Source organism: Anguilla rostrata, chromosome 14, assembly GCF_018555375.3.
Source record: "Anguilla rostrata isolate EN2019 chromosome 14, ASM1855537v3, whole genome shotgun sequence".
NCBI classification, from domain to species: Eukaryota; Metazoa; Chordata; class Actinopteri; order Anguilliformes; family Anguillidae; genus Anguilla; species Anguilla rostrata.
In genome coordinates this window covers 19423737-19443183 of record NC_057946.1, presented here as the reverse complement: position 1 = coordinate 19443183, position 19447 = coordinate 19423737, and the positions used below count along the sequence as shown (strand labels likewise).

At 40.7% G+C, this 19447-nt stretch overlaps 2 protein-coding genes across 15 annotated transcripts in view; one reads left to right on the top strand and one right to left on the bottom strand.

Annotated features, from left to right (window-relative positions):
- Nucleotides 1-675: 675 nt before the first annotated feature.
- On the bottom strand, nt 676-2441 carry LOC135238804 (UPF0729 protein C18orf32 homolog). Its single transcript, XM_064306873.1, has 3 exons — nt 2289-2441; nt 1495-1701; nt 676-1171 (listed from the first exon to the last, which is right to left on the bottom strand). The coding sequence occupies exons 2-3, from the start codon at nt 1672-1674 to the stop codon at nt 1097-1099; spliced, it is 255 nt and encodes an 84-aa protein (XP_064162943.1). The 5' UTR covers nt 1675-1701; nt 2289-2441; the 3' UTR covers nt 676-1096.
- Nucleotides 2442-5533: 3092 nt separating this feature from the next.
- Nucleotides 5534-19447, top strand: part of add1 (adducin 1 (alpha)) — a 34428-nt gene continuing 20514 nt past the window's right edge. For all 14 annotated transcript variants that reach the window (XM_064306856.1, XM_064306862.1, XM_064306855.1 and 11 more), the window contains exons 1-2: nt 5534-5692; nt 18948-19156. In XM_064306856.1, coding sequence (XP_064162926.1) covers nt 18962-19156 — 195 coding nt within the window. In that variant the 5' untranslated portion in view covers nt 5534-5692; nt 18948-18961. The remainder of the gene's footprint in view (nt 5693-18947; nt 19157-19447) is intronic.

The window sequence follows — 19447 nt, the reverse complement described above, 5'->3', positions numbered from 1 at the left end:
TTTGCCCTCAACATGTGCAGAAAAGGGTGTTTTCAGTTTCATCCTGTGTTTTAGGTCCCTGCCCATCCCACCCTATCCACTGATGTGTGTAGTAACACATAATGAAAGATCTGTAACTTTATAGTTGAGGTGCTTGGATCGTCATAACCACATATTGAAATTTACAAGCACAAGCAGTGCCTTACACATATAGAACAAAATTCACTAATCCACATACTTCTGCGATCGTTTTGACATCATATGTGTTTACTAGAGCTCTTTGATATGTCACAAAGTACAGAATACCTGAGGTGGTGTGCACAGATATAATGTACCATTAGACATAATGTACCCATTTTTGCTGAGTTTCTTTGTGACTGTGATGCTCTGTATTGCTTGTCATCTTTGTACTTGTGTGGTGATGGGGTTTGAGCTTCCTCTGAATTTGTGAGTGAACAGGGGTCTTCATGTGGATTCTGAGCAACATGCTCAGCTTGCATATCAAGGAAGTACATTTTGACAATTATACCAGCCTGCCAGATCTAAAACTGAAAATAGAAATCCTGATAAGAAGCCACTTCAAATTCAACAAACAATACATTGAGATTAAATCCAAAAATGTAATTCACTGCAACTGTCTGCATTACAATTGCCACTTGATTTGATAAGCTTTAAAGAATATGCGGACACACTGTATACGAATTTACATTGACATATTTATTCTACATATTAAGTTGAAATAAAATACATTCAGAATATTAATATTTGCACTGTAATAGAGATGTATTACATAAACAGTAATTAAATATATATTACAAGTTAGATTATGGAATTTTACTAATGAAGACAGAAAACATAATGCAGGAAAGTCCCTAAGGCAGAAGATCAACAATATATTAAATCTTTTTATTGAATACAATACAATTTAAAAGTGATATGTTCTAAAACATGTAACAAATGTAGCTATGTCAAATATTTAGATGAATGTGTCTATATGGCCTACCCCAGCTCCTGTTTTGCTCCATTTATGTTTTTAAAAATATTTGAAATCACAGTAAATAATCCAGGTAATCACAAAGTGGAATATCTCCATTTCTTTCAGCGAACCCTTGCAATCTTAGTCCGTCTTTTTATCTGAAACTGTAGTTGGTCCATTGGTGGTAGGACTATTAACATTCCCGTTGCATTCAGTCTGGAAAAAAAATTCCTCATGAGTGAACAATCTGAGTATTTTACACTTAATGGCGAGAGAACAACTCCCATGTAAACCTATCTGTAATGAATTACTGTGAAATCGTTCACTTTCCTACCACAGGTAATGATGCTGTATAATATTGTTCAGTTTGAAGCTGTAATATTTACAACTTATAGATTAATTTTCACATGATAAACACAGCAATAAACCACAGAATTTCAGTATGGAATTCATAACTAAACAATTACATTTTAGAGGGAGAGGCATTAAATGTTATTTGCTTAGGTGTATATTTTTTTGCATGCAAACACAATGTTTACCTTGCATGTCCCATTGCACTTCTCACTAGCTGTCGCATCACCTGTCCCACTCTCCTGTACTGCTTTTTTTGTCCAGAATCGGCTTATGATTGGCGAGATGAAGGGGTAGATGATGGGTTCAAGAAATCTCTTATAAACCCAGAGCAGTACAGGAATCACAATGCAGGGAATGCAAACCATGGCTGGAGCCCAATTCAAGGTTCAAGCCTGAAAAACACAGAATGCAACTTCTTGACTAAACCAATATTCTCAATGCAGGCATTCACATAGAAAATGTGAGATATTTCATTAATATTTCACTGGATTTAAAAAAACACTATTGTGGGGAGGAAAAATCGATCAAAACTAACTGTTTGGTACATTGTTAAGAAGAGTGCACTGGTGAGCTCAGCAAAAGCAAACAACCAAATTTGTCATCCTCGGTGCCACCATCATGCTAAAAACAAAAGTCTACAGAAGTCCATGGAATGATACCAGCAAAGCGGCAATTCGTTACTAGAGCAGAGATCTTATTTTTTGTCTGCAGCTCTGTACAGGAGCTAAATGGTTAGCTAGATGGAGTAAAACGCCAAAACACACTAAACTACAAGAACAGTCTAACTACGACTCACTGGGTACACCGGAAGTTGCTAGCTAGCTGCTAGTGTTGTTTTCCATTTGGATGCTATCATAGTAAACTTTTATCATAAACAAATGGCTTCCATTATCATCGAAATAAATAAATGTACGCTTAAATTGTCCCTACATGGTCCAAACGGGAAACAGCCGTAAATATGATCTAAAACCTGACTTACCGATTTTAATCAGTCTATGATGTAATTAGCCCTCGACCACAGCAACTATTCTTCTCGAAAGCACGACTGGAATGAAAGGTGGATTGACACTTTTTCCGGTCTGCCCAGGAAGCTGGGATACGTTGTTTTACTCATCTAATACAACATCGCAAACATTTCTAACCAATCCCTTCGGATTCGTTAGTATTTTCGAGACTTACGGTTAAAAAAAATAGATTGCAGAGCCCAGTTAGAAAGCTTACTACAGGGGGAGGGCCTTGATAAGAGAAGAGTTGTCTGGTGTGGGAATTTTATGAATGCTCCATGGTACACTATGGGGATGAAATTAGACTGATGAAATTGTCTAGTTTATTTGAATTATGGAAGAGTGACCAGAATAGATACAGGTCCATTAGATCTCAAATTTGTTTCTAGTGTTTTTACCGGGAATTGTGGTTGGGAGGCGGATGTGGCTACAACAGTTGGTAACAAATCATTATCCGATAGTTTGCACGTTAGACACTAGATCAGAGCCTCAATCAGGAACACGGTTGGGTAAATGGGTGTTTTCAGAAGGCATACTGGGGAAAGTTTCAGGAACTTTGTGAAGAGTGCATGGAAGAAGTCGAAGATATCAAGGATGTGGATTCTTTAAATGATAAATTTAGTAAACATAGAGTGTACATAGGAACTAGATAGGAGGGGCCAGGCCTAGGAAGTCATGGGAAACAGCCTCGTTGGGGGTAAAAAAGCTTGCTGCCCATTGAATTCAATGCAGAAATCCAAGGTGATTTTACAACCAAAGAAAACCTTATCAATCAATGAGTAGCAGTTTGTGAAACAATGGTCACTTTGGTCCAGAAGTCTTTGTAAAAATTGTACATATTTTATTACATATTTTCACATTCTGCTTTTCATATTAAATGGAGTTTCAGAATACCATTGAGGCAGTTTTATTTTGCCTTCAAAAGTCAGATTTTTCTCATTCACCTTAATAGGAGCTCTATTGACGTAATAAGTACATTACAGTGCAGGCATTTATCAGGAGATCTTATCCAGAACCGAACGATTGAATTGAACCTGTGACCATACAAGATCAGTTCCCTAACATTATACTATACTACACTGTTTAAACAAAAATGTTTTTAAGGCATTGAAAAAGTCTAGTTTACCGTCCATCTGCAACATACCAATTAAAGAAAAAGTTATTTAGGTGTTATTGCTTCAGAAGTTCAAAAGGAGCGGTGCTTTTTGAACTTTAATCCCATCATTGATGAAACAAAAAGAAGCTCCATCTGTGGTTGAGCTTGGCATCCTGGATGAACGCCAGGTGCCTGTGGTCAGTCTGAACCACAAAAGGATGTTCAGCCACCTCCAGCAAGTGCCTCCATTCCTCCTGGGCCAGCTTCAGCGGCAGAAGCTTGCAGTTACCAATTGCGTAATTATGTTCAGCAGGACTCAGGCATCCAGAAAAAACACACACAGGTGTCCTTATGAGTGCAGGGACAGAACCACTCCAGCTCCTACATCAGGGGCATCGACCTCAACTGTGAATCACAGAGCCGGTTCTGGAAGAATGAGCATAAGTGTGGAGGTGAACCATCTCTTGACCTTCTGGAACACCTTCTTTGCCTCAGGGGACCAACAGAACTGGGAGGAGGTGCTTTTGGCCAGGTCCATCAAGGGACCTACCAGGATGCTGAAGCCTAAGTTCTTCATAAGTGCGACCCTGCTCTGCACTTTATGAAGAAATTGATGGTTGATATGCAATTATGCTTTTTGTTAGTAAACCACCATTGTATAAACGGGGCTGAGAATTACACCGTTTGAATGCCTTGCACTGAGGCGAATTTTCTACCTCCCTCGGTTGTAAGGAAAACGTGTTTCAAAATATGCGATCACTTTATTTATCACGTCAGACCGATGCGCATTAATTTAGAACGGTGAACTTTTGCAGGCGCTACTTCAGTCGCGGATAAATTCAAAAATAATTCACATGTCCCATCCAATCAGAACTGAGTATTCGGTCAAGCCGTTGTATATTTGTTTTGTGGGCGTGCTACATTTGTAATAAAATTCCTTGCACTGGCTGTGTTTATTAACACAATAGGGTGATTTCATTATGATGGAAATATTAGGTACTGATGTGTGTTGTTACTGTATGCGTGCATGCATTTTCTATTCAACTAGTAATGCCGCCCAGCCAAGATGCGTTCTAAAAATAGATTCTTCCCCCTGCTAGGAATCGATTTGGAATCGGGCACATTATGCGATCACTCGACATGTAAAATAACTGAAAATCAGCATCCCTACTATGTCTATTCAATAGCAGCCTGTGGCGCAAAACCGGAACACTTGGGCACATGCGAAAATATTACTTTATAACATGCGCCCACCTAACCACTGCTAATACTACATTGTCGCCTTTCCACACAACTACATTAAGCTTCAAAAATATCAACGCTGTTTAATTGAATTGTGACAGGTAATATTTTGATGCCAGCTATTGCAAAAGAAGTGTCATGAATAAGAGAAAACGTTTAATTCCAGGGAAAGCTAGTTCTTCGACCGTGTTGACGTTTGTAATGCTTTCGGAGAGTCGCTGGTTGGAATTCACGTGTAGGTAACATCTGTATTAATTTGTATTAAATACTTTCCCTATCCAGTTGCAGAATTTAAGCTACACTAGAACGGCATATGAACATATATATTTTTAACTAGGCCACTCTGCCTTTTTCAGTTTACAAATGCATTCACGTAAATTAATTCGGCTGAAATTCACTAATTCAAAAAAAGAGAGAACTGAATTATAAGTGTCATTTCCACCATTCAGGTGTAACTGTGGCCAGAGAAGAAGTGGAAAGATCGAGAGTTACGTTACTCTGCAATTTAATTTTATTATTTTCCGGTCTAAAGATTCGGGAAAAGTGGGCCTATACAATTCGTGTTGGTCAGCGAAAAATTTAAGTGCAAAATAAGTGTTTCCATAGAGCCGCGAATGTATCAGTAACATTTACGATATATCCACATATCAATATGTTCGGTGGCATGATGCATGCAGTAAATTACCCAACGGACTAAAACCGCTTGAAGACCCATTGACTTGCAAACTAACGTTTCCATCTTGTCATTTTCTCCACCATCTTCGCTTTAGCGGCCTACACTGTGAAAAAACCAACCAGTTTCTCTGTTACTTGGATGCCGTGTTTGGAACTACGTGCCACCAATACGGTACCATGTTATTGAATTAGCTTCCTCTGTTGCCGCACCCCAGTCAAAGGGTATGAGAGAGGCGGAGCAACATTAGACAACTAGCCAGAGCAGACCTTTTGAAAACAGAGGGGTTGTGGATAAAAATAGTGAAAATTTCGGGCTAGACCCAGTCGAAGAGGAGCTGTGCATTAGTTGTTTCCATTGTAACCTGGGTAAGATCTACTTACTATAAATCATTTTGGTTATTAGTTACATTTAAGTTGTGCATCTGTCTTATTGTTTTCAATTATTGAGATGTATTCTATCCTTGCTTTGGTTGCAAACGTTACTGTGTACCGACCTAGCTAGCTGGCTACCGACATTTCCTACCATATAGCAACTGCGACTTGGCTATACAAAGGGGCGTGTGTACATCAATTGATTTTGTTTTGGGCTGTTGATATTTCAGAGATAGTTTGTTGTCTTGCCCAGGATTGTATTCTTCAAAAGTCTTCAAACATGAAGGAAGTCAATGTAGCAGAATAAGCGAGGCCACTATCTGCCGTTTCAACCGTGTGTTGTTGGAACTGCGGTTGCTGGCTGCTCCTACATTCGACTGGACTGTAGTCCACTGTAACTCGAAGCTTGATCGCTGTATATGTTACAAATGATAAATATAATTTAATGCAATGCACGGAAGGTTGGTACGGAGATAGCTCAGTTGTTTTTGTAGATGTCTCTACTGTGTCCCAGTTGAACGGTTTCTGTTTTATATTATCAATTTACTTCTTAAAAAATAATTATCACACCAAGTCACACTCTTGGACAAAAAATTATGGTCTTATAAACTTTAGATGGATTTGTTAAACTGGTTTTTCTTTAAGATTAATCTGGATACGGAAGGCTCGCGTAACCCGTTGCTCTTTAGGAGATGTAATCGACAAAAGTCCAACTGTAATGTATTTCATAATTGTTTCAGAGTGAGACTTTGTAAGTAGTGTATTATATATTCGCTTGCTGTTTGAAATAAGATGTACAATGCAATTGCCTTTTATTTGTTTTTAAAGTGAATTAATTGTTTCGAGAATGTAAAGGCACAACATGTAGGCTAATTCTCAAAGCAGAATTGCATTTAAAAGCAAAGAAGCTTCTAAATAGGATGTGCAAAAATGAAGACCACTGCTATTCGTGCTAGTTTAAGGCTCTATAGGTAGACACAGCACTCCTTGCTGCTTTGTAGCATCCTTGACTTTACAGTCGTACCAGATAGCTAACCAGCTATATAACCTTAGATTAGCTTGGATTTATTTAATATAGTTTTTATGAAAAGACAAATACATCGCACAAGTTAATTATTTTTGTCCCGTGGGGCTTTGAGCTGTTGCATCAGGATAGATTGAGTTTATTTGGCTCGTAGGAGCTAGTTAAGCATTTTCGACATGCGGAAACATACAGAGATTGCTCATAGACATAATTTATGTTGTTCTGCAAAATCATTCTTCCCTGATATTGTATTGACTCACTACATCTACTCTGTGCTTTTGAGAAAGTACTAAATGCTGGTCCAGACGTTCCACCACACCTATAACATGTTGCTGTAATCACCCTGCAGCTGATCGTACATTTGAATTCCTTGGGAAAATTAATGTGCGTTGTTCGGAATTCTGACATTCCACAGTTAAAGGAAGTGGAACATACTACAGACTGCAAGCTAGATTACGCCGATTCAGTAAGGTATTGCATGCATGCATATCATGCATCATTATTAGAACCTTTTACTTTTTTTCTTGCTAGAGACATGCGCGCCATACCGTTTTTAAATCAAGCTGCGTATTGAACATATTAATATTAATGTTATCATGACATTAGACAAAGTGTTTGGCCACACACTCTTCATAAAGTGCCCAATCCACCTAGAAAGGTATTGTCTAGGAAGGTAATCCAGCTGTGTAAAGCTTGCCATAAAATAAATTTGTTTAGCCAGTTTGCTCACAGCTCATGTATTTTGCTCGTTTTTATGCCACAGGCTGTCACACGTACCTGTGGTGATCAACACACGTGTACGTCGCTGCTGCGTGGCAGTGTTTGTGTTATTGTGATGCTGTGAGATATGCAGTAGCAGAACCACTATCCTTATGTTCCATTTCAAACTATTCCGTGTTTAGAATTAGAAAACAATTAGGCTAATACAAGACTGCAACGTCACAGCCCCATCTATTGTCTCATGTTAGTGTTTACCACGTCTGTGCAGGGATTAGCTATGTATTGATTAGTTATGTATTTTAAAATGAGGTATGTACAACGACTTTAATTTGATATTTGAATATTGTTTCATTCACTAGAAAATTCAAATAGGTAAAGCCTACTGGTGAGTAGTCTGCCTTATCCTTATCAACAATTACAGTCCTACAATTTTGAAAATACCATATGTTGTAGTCTGTTTGTTGAACAAAAGAAAGTCTTGCAATATCATTAACTACTATTACTGTGACATTCCTGTGTGTGTATATTCCATATTCCAGGCGTATTTTTTAAGCCTTTAATATTCAATTTCCCATATGCTGCATTCTTTGGATTTTTAAAATGAATGGGAATGGTATAGGATTCATGCACATGTTATGAATAAATTTGCACTGACAGCCCATGATACATCCAAGTCTCAGCTCAGAATGTGAGAAGTGCTGCTAATATCAAACTTGAATGTATAATAATAATAAGAAGAAATATATATAATAATAATAATAATAATAATTATAAATTGATTGTGTATTCTGTATGTTGTTCACCAATGAATGGGGAAAAGGGTACCATAGTACTTGTAATGCCATATTAATGAACTTGCTTACAGTTCCTGACTTTTGGTTGTTGAAGGTTATAGCACATCAACCGCATTGCACTGGTCCACATACATGAAAAAGACCATGTACAAAGTTTGATTTGACTGATTGCTCTGTTCTGTGATTTTGGTAGTCCCATTTTTTTCCTAGGTTGCTCTTATTGGTCAATGGAATTTTTACATTAGTATGAAATACAAAATGAGGAGATGTATGCTGCTATGGTTATTTAGGATTAAAAAAAAAAAAAAAGATTAGATTGCATGTCCAGGGCTGGAATGTAATTGTGAAATATTTTGGGGTTCAGTGCAGGGATGTAGAGTGAGGCAGTAACCATAAGATCATCAGTGAGCTCAGGGCATGCTGTGCAGTAGCCATTTCACGTGCAACATGTAGACAAGTCATTTTAAATGTTTAAGAGCTTGAAAGTAACACTTTGCCATGCGTTGCCTTTTGGCTTGTGTTTTTTGCCTTATTCTTGGTTGCTGTTAGAAAACAGGGCACTAGATGAAGGGGAACTTACCATTGCTTGCTGCAATGCACAGCAATGGCAAACTAATAATTATGTTTTTCTTTAAGATCTAAAATCTTGAGGTCTGAATCTTTTATGCCGAAGATCTAAGAAACTGTTGTTTCTCTGGACCTTGCCTCTCCTCACAGCCCTTTTGAGTGTAGCCTACATTTAACCACATGCCTCGTGCCTCATTCAGTAATGTGATCCCTGTGCTGGTCTGGAGGGTTGCCAGCGCTTTAGCATGGGGGACGTGTTGTTTTCCTCCTCTGCATCTCCACAGACTGTTTCCTGCACGGTCCTCGCTCCCTGTACAGAGCTCACTATTCGCAACCCTACAGCGTCGCAGAGCTTGACTAGTTTCATCTAGCACAGCCTCCGTACCTCGGCTGAGTTTGCTTTATTTGTGAGGAATTAATATCCCTTCACATTTTTGAATTGCAATGCATATTCCAGAACAGTGCAGCTCAAGTGATCTTGGAGAGGTTCCATTGCTTGATCCATGACTACAGATGGATTTTTGTCATGTGGGTCTGAATTGCCAAGTCACAGAAATCCAAGCTGGGCATACTAAATTGAGAGATGAATTTTCATTATAGAGGCTGTGTAGAAGCAATGAAGTTGCCATTTAACTACCTGTCTTTAAAAGTTTTTTTTGTCTTAATTGTTGTGTTGTGCATTTTATGATATTTTTGTCTGAAAATTAAAGATAAAATAAAATAATAATACAATGTAATTTCAAGTCAGTCTTTTAAAAAAATTTAAAGATTTTATTTTGATTAATCTGAAAAGATCTGGGCCCTGTCACTCTCAAAAAGCCTATCTAAAGGCAATGAACACCAAAAAATATCAATTTCAATTTTCACCATTTTCTACAAAAAAGTATATTCAAATAATGGATTGGAATAACAAAATTGCTGAATAAAAATAGCTGCACAGCCCTTTTTTTAGTGAAAGACGTGTGCTGGCATCTCTAGGGGTCTTTTATGGTCTTTGCTTTAATGGGGATATTGATAATGTAGCCTAGAGGCTACAGTGCAATAAAGTACATCTGTGTCATACTGTATGAGCCCGTTTTCTTAGCAGTTCACTATTGTGTAGGTCTCAAAGGGAATCAGACAGTGACAGCTGTAAAAGACATAAGAGCATTACAGTCAGATGGTGAAACCAGTGTCTGTGCCGTCCTAATGGATGCGTTTAGCACTGGCAGATTTGTGCTGATTTCAGGTCACTGCTTGGACCTTGGATCCTCTGCGCACCACGGCTGCTCCAGTTCAGTTTTTTTCCCCCCTTACTCACTCCCCTCCCCCTTCTCTGCTATGAGGATTAGCCAGGCTAAAAGCCCACGAAGATAACTGAGTGGGGGTAACTCCCTGGATTTCGTGATTCTTCAGGAATGAGACCAACACCCACTGGACCCATTGCACTTCCAGCCCGGCTGTGTGCGTTTAAACATTTACTCTCGCTCCGCTCTGGCTCTCAGTGTGTGTTTGTGTTCCTGCTCAGCCCACGCCCACAGACCTCACCTCCCAGAACTCCCATGAAAATGTGTTTCTCATTTTGAGGGCTTTTTTCTTTCCCTTTTTCTTCCCTTCACCCATTGAAGCCTGCGTAGGCAGCGTCGTTAGATGTAAAGGTTGGTCATTAAACGCCAAACAATGTGAGGTTTTTTTTTCACTCATGACACAGTGGCTTGGGAATGCTTTCTGTTTTAATCATATGTAGGCTTCATGGTGAAAATTGTGCAGAGGAAGAATTATCTGCACAGTCCCTCAATTTTGTTTAACTAGCCTACCTGTAACATAAATATGTTTTTCATTCATTTGCGTATTTTGTCTTAAAATGTATGCTAATTCCATAGTATGAACTAAACAGAACAACTTGACATTGGGCAGTGTGAGTTTCATTCAATCATGGTGGGCTCCTCAAAATTCTTTAGGATAATTGTGTGTGCTCTGAAAGACCAATACACAGTGGCTTGTTATGACTCGATACACGATTTATGTAGTCTTTATAAATGTACAGTTATCCAAGATGTGTAAAGTGCACAAGCAGTGGATGGAAAGAGAGGGGTGGGACCTCCAAAGACGATCACTCTGTTGCCCTTGAATGGGGTGTCACTCGTCTGCCCTGATATGGATCTCCTGCAGCTCCCATGTTTAGGTGTGATAAGGACAGAAGAAGGCTTTGTCACCTCCTACAGCCTAGCATGAGCGCTCTGCAGCATTCAGTAGAGAACAACACTCACAGGGTCTAAGTGCACATGCCCTGAGCTTGTCCCTAATTGGGAGCTGTCATGTTTATCTATATAGGCCTAAACCAGATAAAGTTACGTGAACATCATAATTTAAAGGCTGTTGTACGCTGCCTACATAAGGAATACTTTGATATGATATATATATTTTTTTTTTTTCTTCTTTTCTTTTCTTTTTTTTTGCTAAACTCCTACAATGGCAAGCTTGTAAAAATGATAGGAAATTAGAGGTAACGTTTTAGCTAGATGTTCCTCTGGCTATTTCAGTTAGAAATGATGTTCTGTTATCTTCGCTAAAACAAAGTGCTTCATCATGTTGTTGCTTAACAACATTAGTTTCCATCAGGAGTCTAGAATTAGACTGTCATTTCTTTAGATTACTTGAAAGTATATGGGCAAGGAAAATGTGAGTGAGGCACTTAGCCATGGTGAATATAAACCTGTATTTAAACATAGTTTTGTGTTTTTGTTACTAGCCATGTCCTTATCATTGCCACCTGGAGGCAGAATTTCCTGTGTGCTTCAGTTGTATGGATGCTGTAATGTTATTTTCCATTGCCTATGTTAGCTCACTGACTGCTATACTGGTTTTGTTATTTTACGGAACTAAACAACAGGGATATAGCTTCTATTGACCATGAGAACAGTGAAGGCATAGGACCTCTCAGTTTGTACAGCAATTGTGAAGGAGAACCTTTCTGAAGTATCTGTCTTTCAACAGAAATCTCTACTGATAGCTATTTAGGTTTACCATACTCTTAACTGCATGGCCGACTACTACTACGTTCCATTTTGTTTTTGAATCAGAGATATTTGCTCATTAGCAGATCTTTGCAGTTTTATTTTTGACAATTGTTTTCCTCTTTGCTTGGGAAAACATTTGGTCTGGGCTGTTGAAAGCTGGTTTCTCTTGATACCAGGTCAGTCTTTTTCACTGGCTACTTTGTGCTTGCTTGTGTTTGCTCAGAAATGTCCTTTGCAACTTAAATGTGAATTTATCTACATGTATCAATGCATTAAATTAACATAACTGGAAAGACCTTTCTGTTGGCTCTCCAGTGTTTTCTCAGAAGGCACATACTGTATGACATACTGGCACATAGTTGCAGACATTAACCCTGTGAGTAAAAGTATCTGGTGGGGCTCGCCTAGCAGGCTGTCAGAGCCCATCGCTCATCCAGTGTGCTGCTGACCTGAGGGTACACATCCTTTTCCTCTGATCTCTGCAGCATCCTGCGGCCAGCGAGTGGGAGGGGCTTCACTGCGTCTCCAGAGTAAATGTTTGACGGGAGCTTGGAGCCAGTGCAAGCAGACTTACCTCCAGCCTAAACAGACTTTAATGAAAGAGTAGAAGGTCATTTTAATTGGAATTCTTCCTCTGGTAGCTGCCTCGTATGCATTATAGATGCTGTTTAATCAGGAATTAGTGACCTTTTGCAAAACCGTAACCACAATTTTGTCAAATCTTTTCAAAACAAGATACCATTATGTAAGAGTATGTTTTGTATTCAATTTCTGAATTTATATTGGACTTTGTAAAAGATGTGAGGTTTGCATTTAATGAACCTTAGACACAGCCATAGCAGCTACTCCCTTTAATTTTTATATCTACTCAGTCACTTGCTCACTAGATGTAATCGTTTAGGTTTTGGAGGACACAAACTTCTAATAGAAATCAGAGAAATAGCATTTCTACTGGTTTGACAGTAATCTGTATAATGACCCAAATATTGCTACGTCCTTATTAACTACGGATTTCTTTGCTTCAGAAGGACCTTATTTTCACGTTATGTAATCTGCTTGTCTGTTCCCTGGTTTCCATGGAATGTGCTTGGTTTCCATAGAGACAGTTAGAGCTGCAAATCTACCAATCTGAACAATTGCTCACTTGAAACATGAATGTGCAATGTGTGAAGGGGGGGTTTGGACTTTCTACAGCGATACAGTAATAACGTCATAAAAACCAGTGACTGTCTAACTAAAATTAGGGCCTAACCATAAACTGACTGATTCAGTAAACCTGTTGCTTGCATGAGATCTTGGCCAGTTTTAGTTGAGGAAATGTAGCCCATGCATTGTGAAGTGAGCAGTGCATTTTGGCAAAGTCTTATTTGTTTATAATTGAGGAGAATTATAGTATTAGAGTGGAGATCCACTGTTGCATAGCAACACAAGGTGTCGTATTGGTGACCGGCAAGAACCAGGTCAGTGAAACATTTGAAATTTCATAATTAGCTTAACCTGTAGTATAACACTATTAAATTCAAATCCAGGTTTAGCAGACTCAAACTGCTTAAGAAATATTTAGTAGAAAGATTTGAATACTCTTACCTATTATTTAGTATTTTTAATTGATTGCTACATTTGTAGGCTATCTGGGTAGCTCTAGTGGTAGTAACACAATTGTAAAGATTGAAATGACGAATGTATGACTCGCTCATAATTTCAGAATACATTATGTGCTTTCAGTGACCTAATGGTGTATTTGTTTTAGCATAAATGTGTTTTTCTTCCTGTAAGAGTCCAGCTGAAATTTCAGATCCTTTAAGAAGGTCTTAATGCATTCCTGTTCATAGTGAGATGGCACAGAGTTCTGAGAATGGGCTGGGCGTGTCTGCCCAGTCATGTTGAACCTGCAGGGACCATCTCCCCAGCCAGAGAGGCAGAGTGACTCTGGGGCAGGAGGATGTGGGGAATGGGGGGGGGGGGGCTGGAGAGATGAGGGGTCACTGCCTGAGGCCTGCTCGGGGGCCACAGTGACTGTGGGCTCCCTCTCTCTCCAGCGTGCCTGTGTGTGGGGGTACTGGTGCGTGGGCGGTGGGGTTTGTGCGCTTCTCTCTGTTCCTGGCACTGTACAAGTTTACGCTACTGGAGGGAGATTCGCTTTTATTTCTCAGTGCTGAAAAGCAGTTTCAGTTTCACCATTTCAGACAACTGTGTAAACGTATTAAAAATGGAAACAAGCACAAATGTATGAATGGAAAATATTCTGAAAACTCTTGAGAAACTCACGTGTTGCCCGGATGATGCTTTCAGCAGGACGAGGTGTTACAAAGGCGATAATGCGAAATACAGAACCACGCCCAAAATCTGCACCCCCGAAAAAAGGGAATCATCAAACGGGCGTGCCTGCCTTGGTCAGTCACAAATCACTGATGCAGTTCATAGATGAGTGTGGCTTTACTTCCTTTACTAGTGATGCGTGGATATGAAAATGCCAAGGTGCCTGGGTGATGGTATCAGTGACTGCAATCTCTGCTTATACACTTGTGCATTTGCGTGAGGCGTGGCCTAAGCTATGTGATTGACAGAGCGTGTATGTGTCATATTTCTGCATTCGTGTTCATGCATAACGTGGGCGTGCGTAAGGCTGCTAGCACGTGCTCAGATGCGGGGGGGTGACGATGCCTCTGACTGATGGGGTATGGTGTGAATCTGAAGCCTTGGGCTTGGGGCTGGGTCAGCAGAAACTTGAGCTGACTTTCAGTGAACTGAGGACTGAACCACGCTTCAGTAAATCGAGGAGCCTCAGCATGGCTGGCTGGCTGGTTACATCATTTGTTTTGTGTACATCTGAGCTGTGGCTGTGATTTATACCACAATCAGGGTGTTCAGCATGTCTTACAGACTGTCTAAAGAGCCCTGATCAGCAGCATCGCTTACAGACTGCCTATACAGCCCAGATCAGCCACGTAGCTTACAGACTGACTATACAGCCCAGATCAGCCACGTAGCTTACAGACTGCCTATACAGCCCAGATCAGCCACGTAGCTTACAGACTGACTATACAGCCCAGATCAGCCACGTAGCTTACAGACTGCCTATACAGCCCAGATCAGCCACGTAGCTTACAGACTGCCTATACAGCCCAGATCAGCCACGTAGCTTACAGACTGCCTATTCAGCTTTGATGAGCAGCGTAGTTTACAGACTGCCTATTAAGCCCAAATGAGCAGCATGTTTTACAGACTGCCTATAAACAGTATTTAGAGTATTTATATGTTCTACCCTTTATATGTTCTACCCTAGTTAAAGTCTGGATGGAATATTCAGGGGTGACACATGGCCAAAAAGCCAAGAGGGAAAGAGCCTCTTTAGATGGGAGAAATTTATGGCACTGCTTGCCAGTCCGGTCACGGACCTTCTTCAGCACAAGCCATGGTAACTGTGTAGGGTTTAGAGGGGTCCCACACTCTTTAGTTCTGACTCAGCGGAGCATATGTGCGTCTCTTTATATAGCGGCAAAGGAAATTCAGAATCTCCGTCGCTCAGTGGAGTCTGCTGTGTTACACATTTTATACAGGTATTGATAGATGTGGTGCAGTGCATTATTTTTTTTTAAATATTAATCCCAGCTCATTATTCAATTTTACAGATCCTATAGTATCATGTTGTAGGGAACTGCTGATGACACAACGTAATCATAGATTTTTTATTATTTTTTTAAAACCACGAATAAACAAGCTTGTTCTTTGTTTTGGCTTTGGCTGGAAGTTATGGATGTATGGAAGGAGGAAGGATTGATATGTGGTTCCTCCTCTTCCCTTTTTTCTTAGAATTGAAGACATTAGAGATGCACAACAAGGACTGATACACTTCAGGATTTTGTGCCAAATTATGCTCTTCATTATTTATTTAGCTCAATCATAGTTTGGTGTGACATTTCTATAAGCACAGGCTACACTGGTACAGACTGCAAGTGTATCAATGATTTTACTGTGCTCAAGTATGGGAGTGAACCAGCATAGTTTATAAAGATGTCAGAAAACAAGGTGATTGTTGGAACAAAAACCAGTACGCAAATTATCCCTCCAGGACCGGAGTTGTGCACCCCTGGTCTAAAATCCCAGAATTAAAAAAAGTTGTGGCTCTTCAGGTTTTTGTTGCATATGAAAGTATTTTTGAGATTATATTTATGTAGTAATCAATTATGAAATGATGAATTTGGAAAATAGGCAGCTAATTGGATTCTTCTTAATATCCTGGCTTCTAGTTTGATTAAATGGCACCATCTGGTCTTCTTCCCCAGTTCTGATCGTTTGTTCCTCAAAGTTCTATTGACAAGTATTTGGTTTCCATAGCAACTGCCAAGGCTGCATACTTTGATGTGAATGAAGAGTTTCTGACATTGAACTTGATGTGTGAAAGTTACTACATTCAAAGTGTGGCGCATAATCTATAGTGAAAATTTTTTAATGTAATATACCAAGTTTATCTTTAATAAAGTAAAGATTATGAAACTTACAGTAAACTTATTAAAAGCTCTCACACACTACCCGAGTACATTAATGGAGTCTAGTTTTTCCCCAAAAAGCAGAAGAAATGCTGCAGTGCAGCTGTCTAAAGGGAGATACTATTACACAATGCTTCAGTTATTTCCTGGCCTTTTGTGCAGGGATAAGGGAGGTGGTCAGCATTGAATTTGGCTCTGGAAGTACAGCTTTTTATATGAACTGTACCAGTAAGAAGCAGTTAGCATTTTAGGTTTCTTTTCATACATTTGTGATTTTTAGACTATTTCTTTTTTTTTTAGACTTATCCCCCCCCCAGCAAGCATCATACTGGTTTTAGCTGTGGAGATGGCTGTCAGTCATTGTACAGTGAGTCGTATTTCACTCTTGGAGCCGCGCACCGGCGGCTTGACTTTAACAAAGGCAGCCGCGCTCAGGAGTGCTGAGTCAGCGCTGTGCTCCCAGAGCCCACAGGCCGTGGCCATTAGAGCCGCTCAGCGCCGGTTTCCACACAGCGCCCCCGCTGAATAAGAGAGCGCAGCCGCTGGAAGGCGGGAGGCCATGAGAGTGATCCGGCAAAGACAGTGCGCCATTATGTGCTGTCGGGGAAACGCTTTGAAATCCAGGGTGGAGTTGTATTAATTACCACTGAAGGACTGGAGGTTTCTTTTCCTTAATGAGAAACTGGCTCGCAAGCATGGCTGATTCCTGCAAGATGTTCTTCAGCAATGAAACGCCCATATTAAAAACTGCTCTCTTCAGGAAGACCGCACTGTCTGCAGCCATCAACAGGTAACATAATGCAGAATCAACAGGGACATTTTCTTTTTTGGTATTTGAAAGATGAGTTTTGCAGTCAGTTTTTCCGAGTATAATGAATTCATGTGAATATTTAATTTAACCTAGTATAGCCTACTTGAATAGTTTGACCATTTAAACACCCGTTCTGGCACACTGGTGATGGCGTGCATGCTGAAATGCAAATTCAAATGTAATATGCTTAAATATCTTAAAACCATCCTAGAACACGCTTTTAATTTGACAGTTCTCCCCCAAATTAAGTGTTGCTTTGTGAGCAAAATAGCACTCGGTCTCCCATGTTGTTTTGGCTTCTGATATCTGGCCTCTCTGCTGTGAGCCCGGGATGGTTCCGGCGTGCCGTGCGGTTGTTATAGCAGCGGCAGAGAGATGCTGCTCTGAAGACTAATGTGCTCCGGAGAGGGAGCTGCTCTGTGGACCGGCGCAGAGCTGATGGCGCCTTTGTCTTCGGAGTCGCCACCGCACAGTTAATGGACACTCTGAAAGCGCATTATCTCTGCAAATGCACTGGCTAACCCATCGTATTAACAAACGGGCTTTTATCAGTCAAACTCCACAATGCAATGTCAGCGTTCACAGTGGAGAATTTTCTTTCAAACTGCATTTAGTCGTGATGAGCAATATTTGATTCTTCGTGGAGGACATGAAGCACTTGTTTAAAGCAAACATTTGACGCACGTTAAGCAATTCTAGTCATGGCTAGGGTTTTTTTTTTTTCTTGTGACTTTACTCAAGCAGAACTGCCCTCCCTGCTGGCTTCAGCCCACGCCTGCTAGCATTCTGTCCTTGGGGGGTGGGAGGGTTACATCTCAAAAACCTCCAAGCAGGTGGAAGCAATGACTGAAACAAATGCCACATAAACAAACTGAGTCCAAAGTCAAATGTAAAAAAGAAAAAAAAAAACAAGAACTAAGGCCTCACCACCATATGAAGGTGACCTGAATTATTGCCAGCCTGCCTAAATACATGAAACAGAACACAGAGAAAGGTCACTAAGCCTGTATTACTCTAAAGAAACCAAAAACTACTGGCTTGAACAGAGCGACAAGTAGACTGGCACTTGAAGGTTAGTGGGGATGAATATTTATAGGCACCAGAAGACCAATTGAAGGTGGTTCCCAGTTGGCACAGGTGAGAATGATTTCTGATTAGCAGAGGAGACAGGGAAAAGACAGCTACTAGATCAGGGTTGCCCAACCCTGTTCTTGGAGATCTGCTACCCTGTAGGTTTTAATTTCAACCATAATTTGGCACACCCGATTCTACTAGGTAACACATGAAGGGTCTCTCTATCTGTTGAGTAAGGTGTGGTTTGTTTAGGTTGGAGTGAAAACCTACAGGGACAGGGTTGGGCAGCCCTGCTCTACAGCCATTCATGGACATATAGCTGATTATGCTTGAGGTGGCAGTGGCTCGTCACATCCCTCATGTTTGTTTTATCGAGTCAGATCGTTGACGTGCATTCATTTAGAATTGTGATTAAACTTTTGTCGGTGCTACTTATACACACTCACGCACACAAACACATGCGCGCATGCACACACACTCACACACAGACTGTATTTCACTTTGATGTCAATTAGTGTCGTCTGCCATTAAACAGCGTACATGAAGCGAGAGAAAATGCAGTAGAAATCAATGGAGAGCCCTGAGGCATGTGGTCTTGAGAGCAAGCTGAGATAATTGCAGCGTACATGACTTAATGTTGGTTAACAGCAGCTTGGCGTGGTTTCCCAGTGCGGAGAGGGCTTAAGCAGTCCGTGTCCTGGGCTGAACGGTTCGAGCCCATGCCACCCCTGCCATCCTTCATAAAAACCTTCCCCTTGCTTGTTCCGCAGGAGCTAAGACCACGATGAACGGTGACTCAAGCGCCGGGGTGGTGACGGTCCCCCCGCCCACCACCGCCCCGCACAAGGAGCGCTACTTCGACCGCGTGGACGAGAGCAGCGCGGAGTACCAGCGCGAGCGGAACATGGCGCCCGACCTGCGGCAGGACTTCAACATGATGGAGCAGAGGAAGAGGGTGTCCATGATCCTGCAGAGCCCGGTCAGTCACGACCATGGAGAGATTCGCACAGACGCGCACACGCGCAGTCACGCATGCGCACACGCATGCTCGCGCACATCACTACCATATATGCACACGCACTGTCACACGCATGCATGCTCCTGCCAGTCCGCTCTCATGCACATTACATGTACACGTACACACTCGCCCATTGAGCAAGGCTCTGAAGACAACCAGTTTTTAAAAATCCTATCAGAATATAAAATGTGCTCTTTCACCATTTCACCGACTTCTGCATTACGTCAGCATGGTCCTGTGCTTAATGTCAAA